This window comes from Melospiza melodia, chromosome 5, assembly GCF_035770615.1.
Source record: "Melospiza melodia melodia isolate bMelMel2 chromosome 5, bMelMel2.pri, whole genome shotgun sequence".
Classification (NCBI taxonomy): domain Eukaryota; kingdom Metazoa; phylum Chordata; class Aves; order Passeriformes; family Passerellidae; genus Melospiza; species Melospiza melodia.
Genome location: NC_086198.1, coordinates 6,538,417 through 6,560,988, shown reverse-complemented (window position 1 = coordinate 6,560,988; position 22,572 = coordinate 6,538,417). Strand labels below are relative to the sequence as shown.

The 22,572-nt window shown below is 38.1% G+C and overlaps 1 protein-coding gene across 1 annotated transcript; it reads left to right on the top strand.

Moving 5' to 3' along the window:
* The first annotated feature begins 364 nt into the window (after positions 1 to 364).
* NEIL3 (nei like DNA glycosylase 3) lies at positions 365 to 22,267 on the top strand. The gene is made up of 11 exons (XM_063157969.1): positions 365 to 727; positions 1,759 to 1,869; positions 3,713 to 3,828; positions 5,794 to 5,928; positions 7,210 to 7,423; positions 8,517 to 8,591; positions 11,100 to 11,266; positions 14,884 to 15,053; positions 17,343 to 17,745; positions 19,594 to 19,768; positions 20,610 to 22,267. Exons 1-11 carry the CDS (start codon positions 365 to 367, stop codon positions 20,784 to 20,786), a joined length of 2,106 nt encoding a protein of 701 aa, XP_063014039.1. The 3' UTR covers positions 20,787 to 22,267.
* The last annotated feature ends 305 nt before the right edge of the window (positions 22,268 to 22,572 follow it).

Genomic DNA, 22,572 nt, shown 5'->3' with positions numbered 1-22,572 from the left:
TCTACCCTACAATGCAAATTCCCCCAGTTTTCTTAGAGCTCGCAGATTTATTACGGCTGCTCGTACTTCAAACGTGATGGATAGAGGAGAATTTTACTTCAATAAACCTGGAATGACTGCAGAAACCTAATAACTACCGACTTTTTAAAAGCCGAAATTAATTTCTGATTGTGGATTAAGTCTTGGGGGAAGATCCACTTGCGCGTGTTTTCGACAACACCCGGGAGCGACCAGGAGCCAGCGAGGATCGTACGAGCAGCAGGAGCTGCCATTCAGAAGGGAAACAAACAGGAAACAGCGGCAGGCGCCGCCCTCAGCCGAGCGGGACGTTCGAACGGCGGCGGCGGCGGCGGCCATCGCGGCCATGGTGGAGGGCCCGGGCTGCGCGCTCTGCGCCGAGCGCCTGCGGGCGCGCCTGCGCCGGGGACAGCGCGTGCGGGCCGCGCGGGGCGGCGGCGGTGCGGTGAGGGGACACGGACAGGGCGGGGCAGCGGTGAGGGCACAGGGACATGGACAGGGACAGGGACATGGACATGGAGAGGGCGGGGAATGGCGCTGCCGGCCCGGCCGCCGGGACAGGCGGGGCCGCTGCCCCGGGCAGCGGGGCCCAGCGCTTTTGCTGGTGGCTGTCCGCGGTGGTAAATGCCACCGGGTGTGCATGAGAGCGAGCGAGCGGGCAGGAGCCGCTGGGGTGCCAGCGCTGGCGGGCGGAGCTCCGGGCGGGATGGTTGGTGCCCCGTGGGTGATGGTGGCTGTCATCCGCGAATACTGAATTCTTCCTTGGAGCTGTGAAATATTCCTGTCAGCACCATAATATTCCAATTGCGGCAGTCAGATGCGTGAAGACGATTCTGAAGCTGTAGAAACAGCAGATTTGAGGAGTAATGAGGGAAAGCTTTTAGCATCGCTGTGTTCACTTAGGATAGACTTCAAAATACCATGTTGCTCGAGGAAGCACAAGGGAAATTATTGCTAATCTTCCTTCTTCATAATCTCTTCAGTCTAGGCATGTCCTAGATGCTCTTTAAGGTCCCTTCTAAACCAAACCCTGCTATAATTCTAATCTGTGTGAAACATGAGAATGTTACACATTGGCCTGCAGAAAGGCGGCTTCTATATTTATTTATTTTTAAAAAAATTTAAAATATATTTCTATATTTATTTTTTAATTATACCAAGTATTAAAATAAGGAGTGTGACATTAGGTTTACATCTTTTCATTTCACAGCATAAAATAGTTCACTAGTATAAAGCTGCTGGGACTTGTGAGACCTTGTAGCAGATGGAGAAATCACTTGGCTGATAAGTGTGTAGGTACTGTCCTCTGGTTTTGATTGCAGAGGTGTCTTTTTTTTCATGCCTCATTTTGCTCATCTTAAAAAGACTATGTGTTGCTTTTGTTGCAAGTAAATATATTGGATTCTGCCCGGCAGAAAGTTGGGGAATTTTTACCTACTTTTAGTATGTATAAAACATTATAGGAGTTTGTGATTAAGGCACAGTAAGATAGTACTTCAGTGAAACAATTTAGGAAAGGATGGTTGAAAATATGTCTGTAAGATATGTCTTGAGACTAGACTATAGGTTAATATCTTTCAGGACAGATTTTTGAAGTAAGGAATTATGCTCCTAAGGTTTCAAAAAGAAATCTCACTCCCTCAAATAGATTCGTTATTATCACTTTGTGCAGTAAAAGTCACCTCAAGGCAGCCTCTATTTATTGGAAAATGACCAACCTAAGGGTCTTGGACTTTTTAGATTTCACAGAGGCTGCTGACTGTGGCTAAAGCCTTGGCCTCTGCTGAAGATTACACTGTTCAGGAGAGTTTGTACTATGGTGACTGTAAGGGTTTGCCTGATACCAAAGAGGTATGAATTTAATATGAATTTAACTTCAAATATTTGAAAACACAAGTTAGTTTTCCATCTCAGTCATTTCCTATTCTGGTTTATTTTAAACAACCCTGAGTGGATTAAAGTTAAATAAACTTTGTTACACAGCAACAGACTCCAATACTTTTATTGGAAAGCGTGAACTGCTTACATGGGAGCAAAATGTTGCTTTCTTCATATTTTGATAACAGACAAAGTAAGTGTTACGCAAGAAATGTTTTTATTTTCCTACTTGACAGAATAATAACCATAAAACTCTCAAAATGTGTATAATTTCAAGGTAATAATATAATGGGAGATTGCATAGAGAGTAGCTCTGAAATGTCACTAACTAGCAAGAGGCCTGGCTGATTTGCCAGCGTTGCTTTCATACATATTTGCATTGAAATTGAGTGCTGCAATTGAAGCACTGATATATCCACCTGCCTTGCAGTCAGGGCTGTGAGGGCAGTGAGTCTGGTGCTCGCAGGTTTCAGCAGGGTCTGAGGGGACCTTGGGGTGCTGGACAGGAGCACCTTCACAGGCTGAGACAAAGGGCTGGTAGAAAGTCAAGTTCAGCATTTGGAAAACCTGCAGAATCCTGCACTTGGAACAGAAGAGTGTCATGGAACAGCACAGTCCTGGCTGCTGCCCAGATGGGAAATGGCTCTGCATCAAAAAAGGGCTCTAGGGTCCCGTAGAAGCTGAGTCCATGTCACTTCCATGTTCCAAGAAGAGGGACATCCCCATGTGGGGCTCTGCAGGTTGAGGATGCTTACCTCTGAGGAGCAATTGCAAGGCTGCACCTGAGTTTGCAGCTCCCCATTAATAACAAGATAATAGCAGACTGGAGCGAGTCCTCTGGTACGATTGGCAGGGTGAAGCGCATGGTGCTCAAGGAGAAGCTGACAGCAGTGGGGTTTTCTTGCTCTCCTCAGGTAGCTGTAAGGAGGATATGGAGCAGACAGAGCTAGGCTCCTGTAGGGACTTGCACAGTGGCTGAGAAGCAGCAGATGTAGGGGATAACAGTTCTCATTCAGTATTAGAAGAAATTTTCCACCACAACAATAGTCAAGCCATGGAATAAGGGCCCAAAGAGATAGGAGTGTCCATCCCGTTCAGAGCTGCTCTGAATCGTACCGGACAAGGCCCCGGGCTCCCTGTCCTAAGTGTATTCTGCTTTGACCAGGTGTTTGGACCAGATAACCTGTTGACATCCCTTGTAAATGCAGTGTATTTTCATGTGCTATGGAAGAAAATATGATTGCTTCAATCTCACATTTATCTTGTGCTCTAGTAGTGTCCTACCTGCTGCTCATCTGCTTCTGAGATTAGACTTAAAACTAGCAGGGGGGGAGAGATATCTCTGTGGGCTCAGTGGAGGCTTTTCTGTAGCACACAATACACTATGCAGCACACAGTGCACTATGCAAAATACTGAAAGCCTGTTATTAACATTTGAAGAAGGATATAGATCTGCAAATGGCAGAATTGACACTGACATGTTTTTAATATTCAAACTACCTGTTCGTTTTGCACTAGTGTGAAACTCTTATCATAAATTCATGACTCGAAGGGAAAGGCATAAAATTCCCTGATAAAAAAGATATATTGTTTCAGTTAGGAAAAGAATTGAGGTAAGTTATGATAGCATTAGCAATAGTGACTGCTTCATGGGTTAATAGTCCCATTGTTTTTGGTAGAATACTTAAGGAGAAGATAGTTAATGCTGTCCAAGCTGGAAAATCAGTTAGTACAGCCGCTTGCTGAATGTGTACTGGTGCTGGAATCTAAGCAGTATAAATTCTCCTTAATCTTTGTGTATGTACTCATTTTTCAGACTGCTGCAAGTAAAGAGAACATCTCTGGTCATGATTTCCTTGTTGGACATGTTTACAGGGGTGTGGAGACATTGGGAAAAGAACTTTTTATGTATTTTGATCAGAAAGCTTTGAGGTAAGTGACAGAAAGGCTTCCTATGCATTCAGACTGAATATATTTGCAGAGGTCATCTTGATCTTGCTAATGGCATTCTCAGAGAATTGAAAGTTTTAGAGAGAAACTTCTCATCAGCCTCTCTGCAGTACAGGCGTACTGGATAAAATCACATGTTTAGGTAATATACTACTTTACTCCAAGATTCCATGTAAAGATATCTGGAGAGGACAGTTATTTATTGACATGCTTTCTTTCAAACAGGAAGTTGCATTTTGTGGAGACAAAATAGTTGTAATACATGCAGTGCATTCAGATCCCTTCAATATTGTGTAGCACGAAATAATTCTAAAGTTTCACCCTTTTACTTTAAAACTAGAAATCATCAACTCCTTACTACTAGTTCTCATTGAATAGCATTTCCTAGGCTTGATTAGCATGCCTTTTCTATTTGTAATTAAAAAGAAGATTTATATTTTGCCCTTTTTCAGGACATCAAAGATAATGAAACACTTTAGAATAAAATTTTATAAATTTCTTAATGCTTTTGAATGTAAACGCGTAGTGATGTTTCATTTTTTTTTTTCTAGTCATGAACTGAGAAGGCACTAGAATAGCTAATAGTTGTGATTCTTAAAGTTTCTTTCAAACAGTATAAAGCTTGGTAAATGAAACCATCAGCTATAAAACTGAATGAAAAATAATTTTCTGGAAGCATTTAATGCATCACCATTTGTAAGCAAGATGCAAGAGTTTGGTTTAAAAGTAAATTTGTCTAGGTTTAAAAATAAATTTGGCTAGTTAAGCCTGTGCTATATTACTCATGGCACTTGAGAATTGAAAATGGCTTTTGAAGATAAAAGTGATTGGAACAACTATATCACCTGATCTGACTTGTAAGAAGAGTTTTGGAAAGACACAGGTTTTTAAGTAACTCATAGCATTACTTTTTTCATGTTTTAAAGAATAACTTTAAGAATAGGCTTAATGACATGTGTCTAGGCCATCTGCAAATATTTAAAATGCCTGTCCTTCCTGGAACGTAGGAAAGCTGGGCTTACTGGAAACAGAGACCTGATATTGCATTTCTTTTGTCATTTATGTAGTTTAGTCTGTTAAATCTTCTTGTAACTACAAAATAATCTACTTTTTCTGGTATACAGTGTATAGGCATTCCTGCTGTCTTATGGTTTTTAGGTCTTGATTGTACCAGGTGAAATTATAATAAATAAAATGTGTGAGATAATAGTCAGACTTGTCCTTTGCTCAAGCAGAGCTCCTCGTAGAATATTTTATAAAACTTAAGACCTCTTAAAACATTACTAATCTGTAGAATGAATGCTTGAAAGGGTCTGTTCTTCTACTTTGCCATCTGTGCATTTTTCAGTTTATTTATTTTATTAATTTTTAATTGACTTGCAGGTTTTGCCGTGGTTGTAGGCAAAGAAGAGCAGAAAACAACATATGGCAAATACTAATTATGTTGTTTATGGTGTTACTGGATTTAGCTGCAGTGTGATAAACAGTGGTGGGAATATGGGGACTAAATTCTTTCTTCTCATACCAGGTGACTTCTGCCTGATTTAACAGAAAATTTTCTGGTCAAGTGGCCTCATTTCTTTCAGCCTTCCTGAAAGTTTATGAGTCTGTGTTGGAAGATCAGCATGTCAAGTGAAAAAAATTCTAAGTGCACCAGAAATGGTGCTTCTTAATGATCAGGTTTGACTTCTGTGCAATGAATTATGAAGACTACACAAAACCAGCTGTGTTTTGGAGGGATTTTTACTTGGGGAGCATTCTTTGTTTTTTGGGAATTGAGCATTCTGTAAACTAAGTTTGTTGCTGTGTTACTGATAATGACTAGAATTAATGTACATGCAAACTGACTTGGTTAGGTAAGGTTCACAGCTCTAAAAATAGACTGGTGTAGTGCTTGGAAATGATAGCAAAGTTAAAATACCTATAAAAACTCTCTTTCTTTCCAAGGATTCACTTTGGTATGAATGGTTCCATGCGCATTAATCCTGATGGAAGCAAAGAAAGAAATGAAGCACAACCAGTTTTGGAGATACAGCTTATGGAGGATACTGTTTGTTTTTGGGATGTGACAGTAGAGTATAGGTAAAGCAGAAACTAATGAAACAGTTTATTTCTTTTCATAACTATCTTTTAAGGTAAATGAAAAAATAATGTACAGATTGTTGGAGTCTATCAAGAAAAATCTTTCATATCATAAACATATCATATTTGTTGGTATGGTAATTTGAGTTTGTTACTTTTGTATCAGAGCTTACATACAGTTAAAGTAGTTCTATGCCATAGTGTCATTAGGTAGTGCTGAGACTGGGAATGAAAGTTGGATTTAATTCTTTCCTTAGATCTGTATGCTGAAGCCCACTGCTCTGTTAATTTCTATCCAAATCTCACTTCTTAGCAAGAGTAACAAACAACCTGTCACAATTACTGGTTTCAAGTTTTTATGCTCCCAAGGTTGGGTTTTTATTTTTTTTCTTTATGGAAGCAAATTCTTATAATTGCTTTAATTTACATTAAGCAGATGTTTATGCCCATTAGCACTGTACTTCACGTTGCTTAAAAAAAAAAAAAAAACAGCACCAAGCTTGATTTTAGTGATTGAGGCTCTTGAATGGAAATGGGCATGTAAATTCATGCAACATATATAAGTGTATGTAAAATTACAAACCACAAAATCTCATGTAAGCCAAGGCTTCTTGTATGGTATTGTTTTCAAATAAGTATGGTTATGCTAATAATACATATCTTAAAATATGAATATATATTTTTCTAAATTGTGTAACTACTGTTAATAATCTACTACTACATCTATTACATAATTATAATTCTCTTAGTTGATTAGAGCATGGTGCTAATAATGCCAGGATTGAGGGTTTGATCCCCATTTGGGCCATTCACTTAGGAGCTGGACCTCATGATCCTTGTGGGATCTTTCCAACTCAGAATGTTCTGTGATTCTTTGAAATATAATATATAAATTGATTTTACACACATATATACACACACATGTAAATGTCATGTTGTAACTAGTGGACCCTGTAACCATACAGTTAGGTATGGTTGAGAGTCCAAACAGGTGGGCTTTCCATCTTGGAAGCAGTTTTAAAGCAAGGAGCTGGCAAATATTTTTCAAGCTACTAGGAACAAAATGAGATTGGACTAGATGCATGTTCCATGCATGTATCATTGACCTGTTTTTGGAAGAGGTGTTTAATGGAATTTCTGTGTCACTTCTTGTCACTGATATTTTCATGGTTTCTGTTATCTGCATTTAATGTTCTAATTTGTTGTGTTGTTTTTAAAACCACACTGCAATATTAGAATATATTTAAAATAAAAATTAATCAGTGTATTTTTCTCTTCCAGAAATGCAGCTGAGTGTGAGCAGAAAGTGAGGATGATGGAAAGTTTGGATGTCTGTTCTCCAAAGTTTAGCTTCTCAAGAGCAGAACAGGAGATTAAGCAGCAGAAGACCCGTATGTTGTGTGATGTGTTATTGGATCAATCAGTACTACCTGGAGTGGGAAATATCATAAAGAATGAAGCACTGTTTGATAGTGGTCTTCATCCAGCTCTTAAGGTGGGTGAATGTCTCAGGATGGTTTTTAAGGACACCAAAATATTAAGAATTTAAATACATGTTTTTTTAATATTTTGCTGTCTTCTTACCTTTGTTTTGTCATCTCTAATTTCTTAAGTTATTCTTGGACACTAAATTAATGTTTTATCTTTATAACAAGAGGTTTTTGTCATGGCACTCCTTGGAGCTGATAAACTTTCATATTTTAAGTCTGACATCCTGTTATGCTGTCATTAAACTGACAGTCCATAAATAAAATGGGAAAGTGAAAAGTGCTCATATTTTTTTGTTCATTTACTACCCAAAATAGTTTATGTGGTAGAGTTGATAATTTTTGCAGCTGCTTCTTCCACTTCTTATCCTGATAGCTGGCATCAGTTGTTTTTTCTACCATTGTTTATCATACTTTTTCTTCTTACTTGTTTTAAGATCCTCAAGCATGTTTTCAAACTTTGGGTGAGAAGATATTATATAAAACAGAGATTACATAGGATGTAAATGGAAACTGGAGAAGATTAGTAACTGAAGTTTTTTAAACACAGTATTTTGAAAATTGTTCATAGGATCCATCTGGATTTTAATTTTATCTGTGATATGGCAGAGGAAAAAAAGTGTGATTTAAAATTTTGGGTTCTTAAGAAAAATAAATTTGGTTGATATGTCTCTCTAATTGTGATGCCTTTGACTCGTGTATTCTTCCTGAATATGTCTCAGAGGAAAGAGCCTCAGGTGATAGGTCATATTATTTCCATGAGGAAACTAGGAGGGATGTGAGACTTACTAACTCTGTTATTCATGTGATCATGAACTCTTTGGTCAGTACAGGGCAAGACAACTGAATTTTCTAGCACATGTTTTGCAGGTTGAGGCAAAGCACGTTGTTTGGTATGCAAGCCATGAGTTTTGTAGTATAGAATGTAAACATGTGCTGTTTTACTGAGAGGATACATACAATATGGACTCAGGGAATTATCACAAAACGGAGAAAAGCAGCTCCACATCAGTGTTCAAAGTGCACTTACTCATTGGTCTTCTTTTGCCATTGTCCCTTAGCATTGTAATATTCTAAAACTCATTCTTGTCTTTCTTACAGGTTTGCCAACTGACAGATGAGCATATACGTCACTTGGTGAAAATGACACGTGATTTTACCCTGCTTTTTTACAAGGTATTGGCACATATTCCTGGAGAACTTCCAAAATCCTACTCTGGCCTGTTAGCTGTGTGTGATCATGTGGTGAAAACAGTATAAAGATGCAACAAAGCAAGTGTTCCCATGAATAGGAATGTTGGTTTGTGTGCTCTTTATTAATTGTGAATTGTCAGATGATGGAAAGGTAGGGAGAGTTGTGACTGTCAAAATATGCACAGTTTGGCCCAAAGGACTTTCACAGATGCAGCCTGAAGGCCAGTTCACTCTTTCTGTGCATGTGCTGTTATGCCAGTTTGAACATGTCAGAATTGATGTAGGCTAAGCACAAAGTTACATGTAAGGTAACAAAGATTACTCCTCAGACTGGGAACTAGACATTGTCCCAGGGAAGTATGAAGGTAGTTGATGTGGCTTCTTATATAAAACTTGAAATAGCAATTAAATTTATTTGGCTAAATAGTTTGCAACTTCTAAAAACCTTTTTTTTCCTAACTCAAATAATGGATTTGGTTAATAAACTGAAATAAATTACAGTTTCTCCCTGCAACTATAACTTCAGTAGGACTTAATTTCTTCCTGTATGAACTCCATAATTCATGGTGCTCTTTAACTTTCCACAATAGAAAAAGAGAAAATTTGACTTAATTCTTCTATGTTTTGTTTGTTTAAGCTGCAAACAAAAAAAAAAAAAAAAAAAAAGAAAAGGAGTAGTGACAATTTTGTATTTTTCTCTTCATGTTCATGAAAGGCAAGGAGCTAGCTGTGCCAAAAAGATTTTTTTTCTTGGGTGAGAGCACCTAACATGCCGAAAATCATAAAGGCTAAAACTTTAATTTGTTTAATAGTCTGCTTAAATATCTACTTTCCCTCAACCCACTAAAGAGTACTTTGGTTTGTTTGTAGGGAAATGTTTTCATTTCTCTGAAATTCATAATGAAGTCTGCCAGTAAAGAGACACCTTGTAGTTCTGCAACAAATCTAATACTCAGAAATTTAAAGGCTTTTGGACTGATAATAAACAGGTTGTACTTTCTGTTCAGCCAATTTGAAAACTTCTGTAGTCCACACTTAGCAAGTACTCACCAGTCAAGTGCTTTTGAGAGGGCTAGCCTCTCCTTCCATGTTAGAGGCATAATGAAAATATGTGTGTGAGGGATAGTGCTTGAATTTTTTAATGGACTGCTATAGATTGTTTGCAGTCATCATACTGTATCATTGCAGATGCAAAGGTGAAGAATCCTGTTTGTGTAAAAAGCTGGATTTTTACACAAACTGCTTTTTGTGTCAACAAAAGCTGCTTTTGTTTGTTTTTTGCATAACTGGATGGGAAAAAAGCTACTCATAAGAAACTGACTGAAAACCTTGAGGAGGCAGCTGTGAATATTCATGCAAATATCTATTAGTAATTCCTTCTGATTGAATTACTAGTTTGCACTGGCACTAGAATTCTCTTTCAGCAAGACTGATGAATAAGAGCGCAACAGAATCAAATACACTGTGCTCAAAGACACCTGTGTTTTGGGATAACTCCAAGGGTTTTCATACATTTTGGAGCTAGAGCTAGTGAGCTCTGCCAGAGCTGTGCTGGTATTACTTGGCCAGCTGTGGTGTCGTTTGAGCTGAGCCCAAGGATTTGCAATTGTAGGGCAGAAACTTGGGTGGCTCTGCAGAGTTGGCTGCATCTCTACTGGGCTCTTCTTGTTTGGAATTTTTTTTTTTGCCACTTTTAGCTGTAGTGTGTCTGTGCTGACTTCATGGGTGTTTTGGGAATTGTCTCATAAAATGTACCTGCCAGCTGTCTGGAGGCTTTTCAAGTCACTGCCCTTGGGCTTGTACTGTACTTAATTTAATATGGCTTTCTGCCAGACTCTGGGGAGCTCACCATAGTGCCAGGTGGCTTTTCAAGTTGGTTGGCATGGCCAGGGCCAAGATATAGCTGAGCAACTTTACTGGGCACTACCCAACATTTACAGAATCTTGGGAATATTTCTGCATTGCACACTTCTTTAGGTTTTGGGAAGGCTTATGAACCCAGATTGTAGCATTGCATCTGAGCTGTGCTGAGTTTTTGGGTCTTTGGGGGTGAGAGAAGGCGGTGTTTGTTTTGTGGTTTATGTTTGTTTTGTTTCCTATGCTGCATTGATTGGAGTTCTGATTGATTGATCAGCTCTTCAAGAAGACTCCTGCAGGTGTCAGGTCAAAGGCAACTGGTGCTGATTCAGAGCTAGCTGGTCCAGCTGAACTCAGAGTTCCTAGCATGTATTTGCTCTCACCTTGCTAGCATGCTTTTTTTTCCCTGAGTTTTATTTTGTTATGTGGAGAATTACAGACACTGTTATACCTGACTTGTCAATTCCTTACATAAAATAATGTGAAATATGGGGATAGCATTTATTAGCGTCTCTCTTAAATAACTCCATCTAGTCATTGAGTTGACAATTGATGTAGCATTTTTTTATTTTCAGACTCATGTGAAGTTGATGCTGAGTGTCTAACAGGGCCTTTGCCCGCGTTGTGTTGCAGTGCCGCAGGGCGGGGTCCCCGCTGTACCAGCACTACCGGGTGTACAAGCGCGCGGCCTGCCGGGCGTGCGGGGGCAGCATCACCGTGTGCCGTCTGGGAGAGCACGGCAGGGTGACTTACTTCTGCTCCCAGTGTCAAAAGGCAGATCCCCAGCTCGTCAGTCTCAGGTATTGGAAAAAAGGCTCCCAGTATTACCAGTTAGATTGTGCCTGGGCCAGTCTGACCCTCGCTGCCGGGCCAAAGGCAGCGACTGCGGTGTGTCACCCCAGAGATACCTTGGCTTGCTGGTGGTTGCAGCTGGGCACTGAACAAGTCCAGGCTTGTTAGGAACCCTGTTTACCTCAGGAGGAGAACTTCAGGCGATGGTGAAGAGAAAAAGGAGATGGATTCTGCTGGAGGGTTTAATGTCCAGAGGTTTATTCCATGGTTACAGAGGTCTGAACGTGAGGACCTGCTCCAACAGAACTCGACCGCATGGTCTGATCACCTTTTTAAGCTCAGGGACAGGGGGAGGGGAGGGACAGGTGAGCCACCAACCAGGTGAGAGGGGCAGGGTCTCAGGGGAAGATGACACCCAGACAGGCCAATGACCCCCAGGCCTGAGGGGCATCCTTTGAACTTGACCAACCACAGACGCCTTGCTGGAATGTGTAGCCTGATTGACAGGACTCACTCAGCATGGGGGCAAGGGGGAAGGGAGAGAGGTATAGGCACACCTGGGAAAGTGACCTGGAAGGCCAAAATGGGACAATACAGCACACCACAACACTCAGGTATGATGGTAGCATCATGGTGACATTTTTAAGCACCTCAAAGTGCTGTTACAGTAAAAGGACACCCCCTTTGAAATAGAATGGATCTGGGTGCATTTTATAACTAAATTAACTATGTCAGACGAAATCAGAACATATTGCAAGAAGAAAAAAATTGCCTATTGGTATTTAAAAATGGTTAGAAGCTTTGATTCTTTGCTGCTATTCTTTTCATCTATTATAAAGCAGCTGTTACTGTAATCAAATGTAGGAATTATGAAACAATTTAGAGTACTCAGATTTATTCACTGAAACTAAGTCACCAGAAAATTTGCCCTTTGTTCTTGGTGTTATCAATGTAAAGGGCATGGATGTTTCCATACAACTGAGTTGAATGTAATGAAGTAGGAATTTGTCTATCTTTTTGCAGGATAGCCCCATCAGTCCTGGCATATCTAGATAGCTGTGCATCTGTACAGTTTTCTTCTGGATATAGAAACTGATATACTGAGGATCACTAAAACATCAGTAAATTCAGAGTGCAGCAAATATTTTAGGGGCTTAGTATTTTTTCTTCCTCCTTATAGGATTTTGAAAGCTTTTGCTATAAGTGTGCTACAGAGGCACTTTTGCTTCCACATAAATTGTGCTAGCAGCAGCTTTCCTCCTTTTATTTCAGGAAAGCAGAAAGTGCATTTGATATCACAAAGGGTCAAAAGGTAAAAGTTACAAAAATACCTTATTCAGACTTAGGCATCTGTTATTCTTGAAAATTTTCTTCTGAGGCTCCAGAATTCTGCCTTTATATTCTCTGTCAGTCTAATATAAGATGCTGTTTCACTTTGCGACTTTGCCTCATTAGTGTGTGTGGGGGGTGTGTATATATATATATATGTTTTAGATAAGATTTACAGAACACATAAATCCCTCTCCTACCTCCAAGCTTCTTTCAAGATTCAGATGCCTGAAGGGATTTTGCTTAAAGCTTAAAAAGATGCCTTTGGGTACAGATCAAATATCGAAAATTCCAGCATGGAAGATAAATATTTCACAAGCTGATAACCCAAATCCGCTGTATTTTCAGAAAGTAATAATGAGAAATATTTTGCAAAAATGTAGGAAGACAGCATTCTTCTGTTGAGTCAGATAACTAGAAAACAGTGTCAGGAAAAAATCTTTCTGTTTTCTAGAACAAGTAGTGGTTTAGCATTTTGTTGTTGTACTTTTAAATAAACAATTAAATAGTGCTGTATTTAAGCGAAAAACATGGTAGTGGTAGCTATAAAATAAAAAGATGGTTTCTTGTCTTGTCCTTATCCTAATGGTCAGTTCTTTGTTTTCTACTGCTCTCTTTTCAATTTTAAGTAACTGTTACTATATAAAATTATGTACAGCTCAAGTAATTTATTTGCCATTCCAGGCTTTTCACATTTAAAGATTGGAAGGGGCCGATGTGATTAGACTGACTTGCTACAGATAATAAACTGTAGAATTCAACCCAGTGGTTTTGGGGTCAAGTCAACTAGCTTAGGATTCTGCTCAACTGAAAAAAAAAATAGAAGATACCCATTATAAACTTAGCCCATCAAATTCAAATGTACCTTGAATTTAAAAAATAGACCTTTCCCCACATATTTCATAAACTGGGAGAGGGTGTGGGAGTTATAATGACAGGACAAATGACCCAGGGTAACAACATGGAATTAAATTCCCAAACATGATACACTGAATATATTCAGTCTAGTAATGCATTTTTTGATAACTGAGTAGAACAATTGATCAATAATGTGAAAATACCCATTTTAACACTTACAGTTTGGCTGTTTTGTTTGGTAGCCACAGTATTTTGGTGAATGCTGTAATCTCTGTTCTACCTCTTAACAGCACAGACTCTGGAATGTCAGCAGTTCTCATTATCTTCCTTAGTTTTCCTCTTGTGGAAGATGTGGTAGGTAGTGGATATCTTTACTGTTCTCTTAGAGCTCTAGCCTCTTACAGAAAGGGATCATTATGGAAAAAGTGATGGGTCAAGGGAGTGTCACAACAGTGCCCACCTACAGCATTTGCATTGTTGACTGAAGTGCTTAAATTCTTATGATTAATAAAAGTCTCTAAAAAGTCCACAATTCCACAAAAACTATATAAAAATATATAAGCTTGACAACTTATCAACCATAAGTTGAATAATATCATAGCACTTAAAAGCATACATACATAACTTACTGAACAGGTAAATTCAAGCTACAATTAATATGCTGTCAGTGTTTGGATACTATGACAAGAGCAGCCCTTTGTAAAGGAGTAACTATGATTCTAAATCAGTCTATCAACAGAGGAGGTTATAATTTACAGGAAAATAAATACAACTAAATCTTTAGTGGTGTCTGGAGTAGCTTTGTCTCACAAGTCACAGCTAGGCTCCTTAATTCTGAACAGGTTCCTACATTTAAAAGGCTTTCCAGCAACTGGTGACACACAAGAGACATTCTGACTTTTAAAGCTTTCAGTGCTTTCAGCTGTTATGATAACAGTGTGGACTTATGTGTAGCATTTAAATGAGAACAAAAAAAATTTATTTGCTGGACTGTGTGATTTCTGCAGTTCATCTTCTAAGCAGTTCTTCATCCAGTAATGCATTTGTTAGCAAGTCTTGTGTACAAGAGATGGGGGGAAAGCCCTAAAACAATCTCCCTTTCACACCAAGCTTTTTGCTGCAGTACTTGGAAATGGTAGGGAATCTGAGACACTGGGGCATTGTCCTGGAGAGTACACCAGTTGATAATTAACTTTCTGTCAACTTCTTGTTTAAATATTTTTATTTGTTTTACTTCTGCAGCATCTGGAAAGATTTGGCCTTGAGGTAAAGAAAAGAAAAATCAAATTTGAACACTGACATGCTGTCCAAGCTCTGATAGGAGGCTTAACACTGCATCCTGCTTGTTCTCTAGCCCATGCCTCCCTGCACAGAGTGGTGTAAGGCAATTTGTAGGGGGAACGTCACGAAACACTAACATCACTCTTTTGTTTCACAGCAAACTGCCAGCTAGAAGCAGCCTAATTGGCTGGGCATATGGCAGGGGGTCATGTTCTAATGAACATGTAGCTCGCAAATCTGAAGAGGAGTGGACGTGTATGTGCTGCACCCTAATAAACAAGCCTTCTGCTGAAATTTGTGATGCCTGCTTGACTCCAAGACCTGAAGGTAGTGAAGGGTTGTCTGGCAGCTGTATTGGGAAAGAGGGGAGGTCTGTGATTTTGGTGTAGTTTTTATGTAGAAGTGTCTCATTGTGAATCATATATATATATATAATTAGCTAACTTGAAGTCAGATTTTGAGGAAATCTTACACAGATAATATGGAAACTGCCTTGTCTTAAACCCTGTGTCATCTTCCAAACTATATTCTATAGATTCTATAGATTAGTGTCTTCAGTGACCCTGTGTTTTCACTTGGGCAAGGAGTGAGAAAAATCTCAATTCTTTCAACTCTCTGTAAAATCCTTCAAAGTTTGCAGTGTAAGTCTGAATTAGAAATCATCAAAGGTCAGAAAATTACCTGTCATTCTTTCATGTGAACAAAAGCAATATATTTTAGTACTGTTTTCTAAAAGGATGCCAGGTTTCTCTGCGACTACTTTTTTCCCTTCAAGTGCAGAGTAAAAATGATTCTGAACTTCTTACCTCAATTTGTTGTTTGTCTCTTGTTGGAGCTTTTAATGCTGCTATCTACATGAAATATTGCTTCATTGCTTAATCATTTTATGACTGGAGTGATGTGTGGAAAACCCTTATTTGGCACTAGCTATAGTTCATTTTCTCAGGTCAGGAATCAATAAAAGTATGTCTTTGTGCCTTACATGACAGTTGTTGGCAACACAGGCTAATCTTGCATAATTCTTCTGCCAAATCAGCACCAGAAACCTGAAAATTTTAATCTGTTCACCGAACAGGATTTACCAACTAACATTTATCCTGGAATTAATGTTGTCACCTGGCCTTTATAATATATTATGCCATGTGCACAAATGCTTTACTTTAAGCTTTGAAACAAAACTTTTTCCTTCTCCTGTACTTCTGAGTTTTACTTGTTTAGTTATATGCAATTACTGAAATCAGGTGTGGAATTTGAAGCTGTCTTAGACTCGATGGAATACTGTTGGGAAATCTTTATTTTTTTAAATATGACTTTATTTTTGGATAGGAGTGATATTTGAATTTATTTTTTTTTTCAAAATAGGTTTGCTTACCTCTTTTTTTTTAATCCTTACGAGTCTTTCCCTTCTCACTTTGTTCAATGTTTGTTTTTTTATGTTGTTTCTAAAATTACCCACTGTCAGCAGAAAAGTTTGAATTTTTGAGGACAGGATACTTGGTCTCTAAAATTAGCTGCTGGCCCTACAGTCAAAATAATTCAGTCTGAAGACAGATAATTATTTACCATTACATTGCAATTTCCATGCTCCTTTGCTGAGTAGGAGGCTAAGCCAATACTATTCTGTCTTTAAAAAGTCTGAATGAAACCAAATGTCTGACTGTGCAGTAGTGGCAAAATGGAAGGTGCCTGGAAACAAGTAGTGTTCCAAGTCAAATGTAGAGATTCTTATTTTGGTTCTGAGTGAGAATGCCTTTGGAGAGAGTGAATGTCTCATCTACCCATGTTCTGCTTAATTCCCTCTTTGTTGTATGGAATACACTGGATGTAGTAGAAAAGAAAGGACTCTCTCCTGGAACACTGTGGTTTCCCAGCTACCTAAAAAGATTGCATATAGGATGCCATTAGGTTTTTCACCCTTTTCTCAGGAAGGGGATTACCTACAGTCTCCTTATGTATTAAATTTGCATTAATAAACTATTCCTATTCTTTTGAAATTATTATTGCCCACTAGGAGGGCCTCTGATTCTGTGAAGAAACTGTTGTTTATATCACAAAGCAAATGTCTGGACTGCTTTCTTCTGAAAAGCCTCTTACAGTCAGTAAGTTTGGATGAACACAAAGTTTGGAAAGGATGGGAACTCTGAAATCACTAGAAACTCCAAAATCTTCATATTAATTTTTGTGTTAATAGTAAGGTAATACTTAAAAAATGGATAATGCATTGCTGCTTGGATGTACTATAGTCTTAGGTCTCCCATTACTGAGGTTATCAAAAGTTATTTTGAAAAATTTAAATGCTTTAATCTTTGTGTTTGGGCCAAATTAAATTTTTTATGGTTAAGTGTCTGATAGCTTTAATTTACATAGTACTGTTAATTGATCCTACTCAAGCAATAGTAATGCTGTCTTGAAACATGTTTTACATGACTCTAAGAGTGCATGAGTTTTTTTTATTATAAGAAATTTTTTTTTTACTCTTATCTAATTTGTGACAGGTTTTGAGATGGTTCTGTAAATTTACTCTTTCATTCTCCAGTGACAATTTATGAATACAGATCAGAAATATAATGTAGCATTCTATGCAGATGGATTACAACTAAAAACTTTTTTCCTTAGTTCCAAAGATGGAGAGTTCTGAAGATTCTGCAGCCTTTAACACAAACTTAATGAAGTACCCTTGTAATGATTTCAGAAAACCAAGCACAGAAATAAAGATCAATAGGAAAACTGCATTTGGAACTACAACTCTTGTATTAACAGATCTTGGTAACGCGACTGTTCTGAGAAATGATATCCAGGTATCTGGTGGACATTCTCAGTGTGTTTTTCCAAAAAGCAATTGTAAACAGATCCAAAGCAATGCCTGCCAGTCAGAGGGAAGCCCAGACAAGGATTGCTCACCAAACGTAGCTGCCCTGGCTTTGTCCTCCTGTCAGCAACCTGTCTCTTTCAAGCACATACAGAAGAAACAGAAAACTGACCATGTGCCTTTGGTTCACCCATATAATACAGCAATCAGGTATGTATTCTCAAATGAAAGCAAGTCTTTATAATCCCATAAACCAACTTTATCCTTAAATATTAATTGAATACTGCACTGTTTGGCTCAGACAGTGTTGTCTTTGGATTTCTGCCAGAGGTAACTTATTCTAGGCTAACCATAATTCAGATTTCAAAAGCACTGAATTACCTAGGCTGTCATTAGAAAAGTCCTGATTTTGGCATCCAGCCAGTACTGCTGTAAGCTAAACAGCTGTTCACAGTTCAGCTATTCCCATTGAATAGGCCAATCTACTTTTAATAGGTCAAGCACATTTCTACCTCAGGAGTTGTCTGATCTTAGCACTGTAGTTGCTGTCTGCTTAGAGAGATCTTAAAATCAATGTGAAAGATTACAAAAGGAAGCTATCTGGATGAATGTCTTCTAATTGAAGTTATTTGTCAACTGCCAGGTTTCAGCATTCTTCCTTGAGAGGAAGATCTGTGCAGTTACCTTGATGAGCTTCCCATCACTGCTTTTACTTCCCTCCTCATTCTGTATATAACCACTTCAATGCTCTACCCATACTTTTATTTACAGAGCCCTGTTCAGACACATCCATTGCCTAGTTAAGAGAAATGTGAGAGTCTATGGGGGTTGTCACAGAAAAGTTGGGCAGATAGTAGCAACACTAATGGGAGTGCAAGGTAGATGTCACATACAATGGTAAATTATGCAGGCTGAATGTGAAATATTGATGATATGTTACAAAATTCTTCGTCATGTGTCTGTTCTGAAATACAGAAATTACTTCTTACATTGTTGAAGCCCCAGTTTTGAAATGATCTCGCTGACTAGCCAGGCTAGACAGAACGAATACAGTTCCTCCTCACGCTTTCAGTACAGACTGAGGAACTGAGGCTGCAGGCAGGATAATTGAGAATACAGAGGACTGTAAACAAGAAATGAGATAGTATCAATCATGACAACAGGTTGTTGTGGCAAGTCATCAACTGAAATGCTTTTTTTATAGCATATTCTTAAACAACCAAAACCGACAAAAAATCTGTTGGTTATTTTTATCTTCTTGTGTTTTAATGAGGTGTTGGAATAAAACTGCTGGTGTCTGCAGGACTGCAATCTTCCAGACATAGAAGACAACATAAAATTCCTAAGCTGATAACTTGACCAGAATGAATTAATATTTTCTTCTTTCATTAAGGTTCCATTACTGCTTTTCTGCTCTATAAATATATTGGAAAGATACATTTCAGAGCATTAATCTTTTTCATGTCACTATTTTTAAATGAAACCTTGTGTATTTTAGATAGTCAGAAATTGTCTCAATCATGAGGAAGAAGGAAACTTTATCCCGTTCAGAGAATTCTGTTTCATCCCATCATTTGGATTATTTCTTGTCCAAATGTGATTTGGAGCATTACTGTAACTTTTCAGTAAAGAGGGTCGGAGTCTTTTCTGTGAAGCATACAAATGTCTTCAGACTGGAGTAATTAGTGGTATTGGTGTTTTTCCCACTAAGACCAGAATACTCTTTTAGAACATACCAGAATTTGAGTTGGGCAGTATAACATCAGTACTAATATTTATTTTGTTTTGTACATGAATTTGAGTGCTTCAAAATAATTTAAGACATGGTGGGGAAAACTGGTATAGTACCTCAAGGGCAGCACACAGTCGTGTCTATTCACAACTCGCAGTCACTCAGATTTAAAGGTGCACGCAATAGGGTGCATTAGAGAAGCAAGTCCTTTGTCTGTCACTGTGTGCAGAAGTACACTGGGTGAGCTGTTGTCATGGTAGGAGAATTCTTTGGCTGCTAATCCCTTTTAAATCACACAGAAGTCATTTTGTCACCTGTCGTTACAGCGCACCTCAAACTAATGTGACAGATGCTACTCGTATGTGGAGCGTGGGGCATCCTCGCTGCAGTAAACACAACCGTCTCTGCAGCCTCAGAGTTGTGAGAAAGGATGGAGAAAACAAGGGAAGGCAGTTTTACTGCTGCCCTCTCTCCAGGGAAACACGGTGTGAATACTTCCAAGTATGTATAAGACTTCTGGACCTGTTTTTGTTTTCATAATCAGTGCTTGTTTCTGCAGCCTCCTTGGCCCAGTGACTTGTTAATCATGGACAGCAGATATATTCCATTTACAGTTTGACATAAATACTGTTGCACACTGAATTGCAACTAAGAGCATAATAATAGCTATTGAACTTAACAGTTTTAGTTACTTCTCTTAGTGTTGAGATGGCACCTACTTGTGCAAATGCTCTTAATCTACTTCCAAGTGATGTGAAATAGATGCATAAGAAAAATACTGGTTTGAGGGAACTTGTAAAAGTTGTTCAGATCAGCTTCTTCCTGAAGGGACTATAACAAACTCTTCAGATCTAAAACAGATCTAATTTTCAGCCATGTTTCTGGCTAGCCAAAATCCTGACAGCCTCTCAGGATGATGATTCTGTAATCTGCCTGGGCAAACCCTCCCACTGCTGCACTAACACCTAACATGACCTTTGTAGCTGCAGTTGGTGGCCTCTGCTCCTTGCTACAGATGTAGATGTCTTAAAAGAGTTTGACCTGAAAAGTGATCTGACAGTCATGACTATCGGGTAGTTAATAGATGGACTCAAGACAGTAATGCCTAAATTTGAAAAAAAACTATGTGCTAACATAATTTCAATTTACACAAGTCAAAGTGCATGCAGTTGCAGTTGATGTTAAAGAAAAATCTAAAAAGTGTTCACAAAAGTGATAAAACTAATCTAAGTACTAGGAAGAATTTCTTCTATGGCATCCCCTGTAGGTCTTTTTCTATTGTCCATTTTAAAATAAGGAGTTCATAGCCATCACATGTGCCTGATATCTGTTTCTTTGGCAGTGGGCTGACTTGGATTTTCCGTTTTGTAACCATGGCAAGCGATGTGTTATGAAGACTGTGCTGAAGATCGGTCCCAATAATGGAAAGAACTTTTTTGTGTGCCCTCTTGGGAAGGAAAAACAGTGTGGCTTCTTCCAATGGGCAAAAAATGGGCCAGGTATGCAGATTCTTCCATGATGCTCACGTTACAGTTACCTGCTCTTCAGGATGTCTTAAGTGCCTGTAACATTCCTAGTAATTTCTGTTTTGTTCTTTTTCCCTGTTCACTCATTAATTAGTAAAAAAGCTCCAATGTAAAGAACAGATCTAGAAAGAGTAATTTTACATAGTCCTATAAAAATTAAACACTGCTTGCGTGCAGCTTACAATTATGAAATAAACATTTAGCTTGCAACATAGTGTCATATACTATTGTATTTCTAATAAAAAATTGCACTGCTTCCTTTTTACATGTATTGTCTTAAATTGCTTTAAATTTTGATGTATTGTTTTAAATTTTCTTAAGTGTAAACATGTATTTAACAAAAGGAAATAAAAAGAATATACTTTATTAAATGCCAGTCTGTGCTTTCTCAGAGCATAAGATGAAACAGCAATGAACTGTACAATTCAAACGTTACAACAGTTGATTGACCTTGCTTAGATTTGGAAACATGACAAAAAACTTCCCTAAAACAAATAACATGACTCTTTGGTTTTCTAAATTATATATTCTAAATCCATGTCTTATGTTTTCTTCTAGTTGCTACTGAATATTTTTCCCCCAGTCCATATATAATAGATAATAAAATCTTACCTCGAGGATAGCTAGAACTCAGTTTGTTTGCTGGTTTTACCATTATTTGCTGAAGGGGTAAATAGAATATGGTAAGCTATCAAATCAGAAACAGAATTCTTCAGATCTTTAGAAAGTGTACTATAGATAGCAAGGAAAATGAGACTAATGAAATGGTCATACACCATTCAGCTTTATACATCATTCAGTTGCAACCAGTTTTAATTGAAAATAATGGGAAATAGTGTTGCTTCCCAGCAAAATATGTGAGATGAGGCACCTTGCAAATGGTTCTTTGGTCTGTGCAAACACTTGTGGTATTTTGTTTTATGGAGGACTACTTGATTTTCTTGAGAACATTGTATAACTTTTCTTGAGAACATTGTAAATCTTCCATTCCATGATGCAAAGGAAACTGCTTCTTTCCCTAAGCAGCACAAATTCAGAGGCTTTTTTTCCTTCCTCTTTTTAGTAGCGTTTGATACCTTTGAAATCTTTCTAAACTTTCTTTACATGAAGAAAATCTTTTTTAATCAGATTGTAGAAACTATAATCTTTATGTTGGTCAATGGCCTCTTTCCAAATAATATATCTCTTTCATGAGGTACAGAACTCCACCTGAGAACAAAACAAGCTACTTCATATGTGAGGACTTATTTTTCCATTGCCATCTGTTTCTGTGATGCTTCTTGTTGCAATGATATGTTGCTGCTAGCTTGTGCTTATACATCTAAATCTTTAAAATTGCAATCTGACTGGTTCCTCACTTGTATTTGTACAATTCATTATGGTGATAAAGTGTGTGATTATTTTTAAATTGTACATGCTTTTGGATGTCTGGCACAGGGATTAATCTTCACCAGTTCAGTTAAAGTTGAAAAATAAAAAAGAAATGCAACCATTTCTGATTACTTGCCTTCTATGAATGTTAAGATTTCTCTGAAGCTCGAAGTTAAATGAATTTTTCAAACTTTAACACATGAAAAATAACAGTTGGGCTCTTACATATTTTCTAGCTTAATAGCGAGACGAGAAGTGAATATCTGTTTAGATAAAATGCATCCAAGTTTTAAAGGATTAAGTGCATTTATTCACTACGGCAATCACTTTACTTTTTCTGTTCTTGTATTTCTTGAATATGTTGTATATGGCATATTTGTAGCAGCCTAATTTTGCTATATATGCTAG